General features: G+C 52.0%; 1 protein-coding gene across 1 annotated transcript; it reads right to left on the bottom strand.

The window, feature by feature from the left end:
- Positions 1-51: 51 nt before the first annotated feature.
- Positions 52-6538, bottom strand: LOC104269987 (chromosome unknown open reading frame, human C20orf96). The gene is made up of 9 exons (XM_009873163.1): positions 6436-6538; positions 5959-6062; positions 5259-5417; positions 4704-4803; positions 4120-4277; positions 3906-4007; positions 2943-3034; positions 2574-2684; positions 52-112 (listed from the first exon to the last, which is right to left on the bottom strand). The coding sequence occupies exons 1-9, from the start codon at positions 6536-6538 to the stop codon at positions 52-54; spliced, it is 990 nt and encodes a 329-aa protein (XP_009871465.1).
- Positions 6539-6948: the final 410 nt, after the last annotated feature.

Raw genomic sequence — 6948 nt, 5'->3', positions numbered from 1 at the left:
AGCTTTGACACCTCCGGCATCATTGTGATGGGGCCTGCAAGCAGAACCCAGTCAGCTGAGCAGCGTCCCCTTGGCCGGGATGTTGAGGACCACCTCGGTGTCTGGCGTGCACCTGAGAGCAAAAGGAGAGTGAGAAGAGGCAAAGCAAAGAGCAGGGATAAACCACAGCACTTTGGTGTGAGGAGGAGGGGAAGATCCTGTGCAGCCCCTGTTCGGGATGAACTAGAGCGCAGCCCAACCTCCAGCTCCAATTTTGCTTTTTGGCTCGCCCTTCACAGTCCATCCCGGTCACTGGTTTCTTTCTACGAAAGATCACAGCTCCAAGGCTGAGTCCTGCTCCACAGCTCTCTCTCACACTGTGCTTGTGACTGAGCTTGGTGCTCGCTGGCCTTCCCAGAGAGGCAAAGCCATGTGTAACCCCTGAGAGGGAGAAGGAGTGAAATTAGCTGCCCCTTGCTGTCAATCCCAAAGGATAAACAGAAGCAGAGAAAGCCCGTCGGAGCAGCATCTGCTTTCTAGCAGCGAGAGGACAAGCGCAGCAAACTGGGCTCACTCGGGACTGCGCTCATCCATCTCCGTCTCAGTCCGGGACAAACTGTGCGTCCAGAGCGCCCTTAGCACCGAGCTCAAAGGTGCTGCTGAAATGCATCGGGGTTCCCTTGAAGCCAGAGGAGTTTTAACTGGGAAATGGAAATAGCTATGTGGGGGATTACAGCTCCTCTGGGTGCAGTGGGCTGCCAGCAGCACGTGGCAATGCAAAGAGGGTCAGCAAGAGTCCTGAACACCTCGATGATCCCAGGCCGAGCGCAGCTCTTGTCCAATTTTCCTCTTTCAAGAAGCAAATCCAATGTCTGGAACCAAATGGTTACTCAGAAAAAAAAAATAATTAAAAAAAAGGACTGGTGAAGTCGTGTGAAAAGTTGCAGGGAGGTCAGTGGGAAAGGGCTGATGGAGAGGGCTCTGGCACAGGCTCCCGCCTGTCAGGGCGGGTAAGCACCAAATGCCTGACTTGTGATGTTACAGAAACTTTCCACTTGGGCCTTCCTGCTATTTTTAACTCTTCTCCCAGCCACCCTCAGTAACCCCGGCCCCACCAGCTGCTGAGGCTAATTAATTCCCTTTTTTTCATCATTTTTTTTAAATCAGAAAAAAAAAAAAAAAAGAAGTCACACTAATCCATCATGCGACCTCTCGCCTCCCCTCACTGTATCCTGATGCGTTCCAGGCTTTCCTCCTCCTTCGACTTGTGCCTCCGCAGCCCCGCAGCTGTACCTGGCTTCCAGCTAAAAACCCCGGAGCGGGAAATCCAGCCCATCTTGTCGCCTGCACTGCCACCAGTTTGCCTTGGTGAGCATCTGCTCATCCCAAGGGATGAACATTTTCACGGAAAACGACCCCAGCGTGCAGGTGAGGAGGAGCTGCAGGCACCTGCGGGACGCGCGGCGAGGGAACAACTCCCTTAGTAGACGTCTCTGTGCCAAGAATAATTTGTAGAGGCGGTTGCTCTAAATAAGCGCACGCACGCCGTTCAGCGCACAATTGCAGGTTTCAGGCTGCAGCACACTTGAGTTTTAAACGCGTCTGAACTATTTTTCCCTCTCAGGTTTGTACCCCTGGTCAGCAGGCAGCACAGAAACCTGAGGCACCTCGGCAGCTCTAAATCTCTTTGGTGATTTGCCCTGCCCCGGGCAGGACTCTGCTGCTGCAGGACAAGGGGCCTCCAGCCTGCCGTGGGAAGGTGGAGAAAAACTTGTGAGGGCTGGCTGCTGGTACGCTTCAGCCCACAGATTTGGCCTGTCTGGGTCTGTCCCTGGAGAGAGGAGCCTGTGATTTAGCTTGCAGGACTTTCTCCCCACCAACGCTAGGCAAGGATTCACCTTAGGCTTTGTAATTCCTACACCCAGTGTTGGCACATGCTGGTAAACCAGAGTGGGGATTACCCACAACCTCTGCTCGGGAAGTAATTGGCTGCCAGAAAACTGGGGCAGGGAAAAAGCCCTGAGAAAAGTAACAAAGTTTTGCCTTTTTGCCGTTGGCCAACACCGCCAACACAATTTTTTTTAACTTATTAGGGAAATAGTTGCCTGTCTTTGCTCTCACAGAGCGCTGGTGCCACTTCACACCAGGTGGCTCTAGATGGGTAAGAACTGCCTCGACAGGGATGCTCCTCGTGAGTCCCCTCAGTTTTGCTTCCCAGCCATGAAGCGAGAACGACAATAAATTAAGAGTTGGTGCAGGTACAAGGGCCTTGAAAACTCTGCTGGTCCTGACCCTCCCTGACTGCAGCCACACATAACCTCCTCTTGCAGGCAAAGGGAAGCCCAGAAAAGAGATGGGATGTGACCAAGGATCAGCGTTAGAGCCGTGGTTAGTTCCCAGCAGCTCTTAGGCAAGACCACGAGACTCTGGAGCCATCTTCCTGAGCAGAACCCCGTGGGTTTGTACACTGGGCTGGGGGTAGGTTTAACAGTTTAAGTGGAAATGATGGGGTAAGGTTATCAGCACGCAACGCCAAGGACTCTGCAGGCCAAGGCCACAGAAAAAGGGCTGTGCCTTCCCCCAACCAGCCTTACTTCGGTCTGCAGAGAACAACGTCAGCAAAGATCAGCTCTCTTGGGTCTCTCGCACTCTGGCGGAGCGTGTGGATGCTTCTCTTCAGCTCACCAATATCCTTCTCCAGGTCCCTGATAATCCGAACAAGTGACTTTACTTTGCAACAGAAGCAGGAACTAAGGTTTTTAAGATCTTGCAAAGAGCAGAGCTGGAAAACATCCCTCGTGCAAGTAAGCCTCTAAGTGGCTTCCTGATACACCTGCTGGATGTCCTGAGAGCTCACTGAGGCCAGCGGGAATGGAAGGCAACGAACCCTGCTAGGGCAGACAAAATCCTCACGAAAGGCAAGGGCCAAGGGTGGCTGGCTCTGCTGCTGGTGCTTCCCCAGCTCACTCACCTTCTTTTGCCTCAGTATGTTACATCGCAGAGCATGGTTGTTTATCACCATCTGCTTCAGGCCATCCTGGTGCAGCAACATCTCCTGTGTGAGCAGAGAGGAAAACCAGCTGAAGAAACTCCATGACCACCGGAGTGAAACCCTGCCACTGCCAGGTGCCACTGCTGGCCACGTCCAAACGCATCACCCTTCAAGAAAACACTTTCTTCTCAAACAAGGTTCAGGCTCCACCTCTAGAAGGAGACTGTGGGTGAGACCACACTGTGCTGATCATGGCATAAGACTGACAAGCTCAAGAGACTCAGTTCAGTTTCCCAAGGAAAGCTTATTAATATTCCTTTGGTAACATACCACCTGCGCTTACAAATTCACCTGCAGAAGGGCCCTGCACCAGAGCAGGCTGTAAACAAAGCCAGGAATTAATATTTTCTTAGTGCTTTCAAGCTGCTAGCCCAGGAAAAGCACTGAGTGTATGCTGCGAGCAGGAGCTCTGCAACAGGAGTTCATCCTATTTTGAGAAGAACGACAGCAGTCCCTGCTCTGTAGTGCTGCATATAGTTTAATTTCCTCATGAATTTATTACAAACATATGTGCACTGCCACAGCGGTGTCACAGCCAATTAGCGAAGCAGCCACCTAAATAATGTAATAAAACAGGGACCGTAAAAGCAGGGTGAATGTTGGGTCACCATGCACTCACCTCCACGTGGCAAACTCTAGAGTGAGTCTGAGAATATTTCAATGCATCAGACTCCAGCAGCAACACAGAAGGGCTCCTGACGTACCCTCCCAGATCCAGTACAGCAGCAGGAGGGGAGCAGCGATGCTCTGTCACTCTTTGGGTGCTGGCTGCACTGTGCTATTGCTAATGGACAACGTGTGGCAGCCCCTGCCCTGTCATCCAGCTCCCAAAAACCAGTCCCCCTTGCTGAGAGGTCACATAAACTTCACGAACCTCCACGACTTTCTGTAGTAGTGTCTTTTGTTCCTCCTGCGCCTTCTCTTTCACTTCCTCCAAGGAAGCCTTCACCAGTTCTTCTGTCCTCTCTGTCTCCTCCTGAGAAGGGCAGGAAGCAGCGCACAGAAACAGCAGGGGCATTAGGCAAGATGACGATCTTGTCCCTTCCTCCCCTACCCTCTCCTTCCTCCCTGGCCACACTGTGTGGCACCTTCTTCAGCTTCTTCAGGCTCTGGATGTTGTTCTGCAGAAGGACTATGTGGACAGCTCCTTCTGGATACTGCCCGTCGATGTAGGGCCGCAGGACGCTGAGCTCGTCCTGGAGAACTTGGACCTTTGATGTGACTTTATCCAGCTCCTGCTGTAGCTCTGATTGAAACACAAAAGAGAAAATCTCAAACCAGGGGTTCCAGAGCTTTATTTCTTTGCTAAGGAGCCTGTCCTGCATTTGCCTGAGCCCTTCTCTCTATGGTGGTTACACTTCCTGAGAGAAGTGGGAACAGGGCCCCAAGTCAGACCCCCTCAGCCAGACCCTGCCCCAATGGGACGATGCAAACAGCCACCACGGAGCGACAACTCCGACCCCCTGGGCAGAGGCCACCAGGCATCACCGGGCTCTCTCCCTCCTGACAGGCTGACAGAAAGATCAGCCGCAGAGAGCGAACAGGATTCGCTTTCAGAAATGGAATTGTTTGACATTTATAAGATCAACACACTGTCTTTAACCTAATAAGATGGAAAGCAAAGCTAGCAGGGTTGTATAGGCTGCATTTCACAGCGATGTGTGGAACTCACTTCCCAGATTATTTTCCATTGTTTTCTCCATTTCCTGGAGCTCTGCCCTTGCTGCATCCAGCTGGTTCTGGTTGGAGGTCTGCAATATCACCTTCTCCCTCTGCACGGGGAGAAATCCAGTCACTGCTCATTCCACGGAGCTCTGAAACGTCCCCCTGCGCCATCCCTGACCTTCCTCTCTCGTGCTGTTGCTCAGATTAGCAGCACAGAGGAATCTGTCGCTGCAGCCGGTGCCAGCTCGTGCAGGGGAACTGCTCTGGGGAGCAGAGCGGTGCTTCAGGAGCCAGCTGGAGCCACGGGTGTTATGGAGGGATGGATCTGGGCTGTTACAGGGGTCATTACTCTTGCTTAGGACAGTTATAGTCAGGGTGTAAAACACGGGCACAAACCAAGAGCACCCTGCAGGATGTCCGGGCATCAGAGAGCTCCCCCCAGGACCAGGGACGCGCCAGTCACACTCGGTGGTCAGTGCCTGACCCTTCCCCAGCGCTAGCAGGTAACGGGAAGTTTCGCATTCTGCTGAATTGAGTCTGTCAGTCAACCCCTAAGCCTCACCTGAAACACTTCATACTGCTGCAGCAGGCTCCTGGCTTGCCTGGCAGTGCTGTCATCCGTGTGCTGGATGCCCTTCACCAGCCAGCAGTTGGTCTCTACCAGGCAGGCGCTGCACTGCTTCAGCTCCTCGATGGCATTTTTCTGCAGATTGGTCAGATCCTATGGGAACTGGCAGATTAAATTGTTGCAGATTCCACCACTCACAACAGCCCTGAGTTTTCTTAGCAGCCTGGGGACATTCCCGTCCCACGGTAACAGCAGTCTCGCTGCCAAGGCGCTCTGACTCCCCACACACAGCACAGCCCTGCTCTCACCTTCCTTACTGCCAGCTGCAGGATCACCTTCTCTTTTAGAACTACCTTCCACCTACTAACAAGCTGTGGCCATGTCCTCCACCCCACCTTCTCTTTGCTACCCTGAGAAAATCTGATACCCATAGTCTTTTCTAACAGCTCACAATTCCTAAATCCTACTGCTACAGCCTAGATCCTCTCTGAGTTTCTTTTAGTTTTTCTCAAAAGAAAATATCAAGGTTAGATTTCACAGCATTAAGCAGAGCAGCATAATTACCTCCAGCGTATTAATAAATAAACACATGCCATTTTGCAAGAGTGAGTCAGACTGCTAGAATTTCCTCCATAAAGGCAGATGGGGGTAACTGTGGATTTGCTGCCTACACCTGGGTATCTGTGGCACTTACTGTGGTCATTTTGATCTCTTCCAACATTTTAGCTAGTTCAGCCTTCCTGAGTTCTAACTTCCTCTCAGTAAAACTTGTGTATTTCTCCTGGGATGACGATGTCTCTGAAAGGAAGGGTGGTTTTGGTCTTTTATACTCAGCATAAACACAACTGGTGAAACAACAACAGAAAAAGGTCTGTGCCTATGTCATAGTCCATCTTGAACAACTTACATCCACACTCTCCTGTCATATGTGCCTGAGGGAAATACAAGGAACAACTGAATTCAAACCCTCTGCAGCCCCAGCAAAAGCCGGTTGCAGTTAGAGCCAAGCCTACAAAGCGCTCCCGGCCTTTTTTAGTTCTCCCACTTTATTCTCAGCATGTCCCCTTGGATAATTTTCTTTTTGTGGCTTGTGCTCAGTATCTTCCAGCAGAAAGCACCGGGTTGATGCAAAAGGGACAGCAAGGCAATGTGTAAGGGAATCTCTCCCAACCTGGCTTGTTTTTCTCCCCTTTCTTCTTCTTCTTGTCCTCATCAGTGAGTGGTGGCAAAGTCAACCTGTGTGCTGGGGATTTCCTCTCTTCTGCTTCTGCCATTTGCTGTAATTCTAAACTCAGCACGACAGTAGCACAGAAAAGATGGGGAGTCAAAGGAGTTTTGTGAGCAGAGCCCTCTCCGACGTGCCCCACAGCTCTGACCCCCTCCTGCAGCTCCTCTGGGGCTTCCATGTGCCCCTTTGTGGCCGTTACCAGCAGCAAGTCTCAGGCCTGTTTGAGAGCTGCTGTGTTTCCAGCCCCAGTGCTCTAAGCGCCGTAAACCCCACTGGAACATCAGACTTACCTTTCTCTTTGACTCTTCCATGGCACTCGGGACCGGTGCATCCGTCTCTGCACCAGCTCTGGAAGGGAAAATCATAACCCTGGGGGGGAGGCTGAGCCCCACGGCGCTGCCCGTCCGTACGGATGAGCGGCCAAAGTCAGAGCAGGGAGGCAGGGACCCCCCGGGA

This window comes from Apaloderma vittatum, unplaced genomic scaffold (genome assembly GCF_000703405.1).
Source record: "Apaloderma vittatum isolate BGI_N311 unplaced genomic scaffold, ASM70340v1 scaffold30597, whole genome shotgun sequence".
Taxonomy (NCBI): domain Eukaryota; kingdom Metazoa; phylum Chordata; class Aves; order Trogoniformes; family Trogonidae; genus Apaloderma; species Apaloderma vittatum.
Note: the sequence above shows the minus strand (reverse complement) of the source record. Positions and strands in the feature narration are given on the sequence as shown.

Coding starts and splice junctions, on each gene's coding strand:
- LOC104269987 (XM_009873163.1), bottom strand. CDS start 6,538: ATGGCAGAAGCAGAAGAGAGGAAATCCCCAGCACACAGGTTGACTTTG. Junction 5,418..5,958: donor AAGAGATCAAAATGACCACA/GTAAGTGCCACA, acceptor CAGTTCCCATAG/GATCTGACCAATCTGCAGAA. Junction 3,035..3,905: donor TACTACAGAAAGTCGTGGAG/GTTCGTGAAGTT, acceptor CTGCTCACACAG/GAGATGTTGCTGCACCAGGA.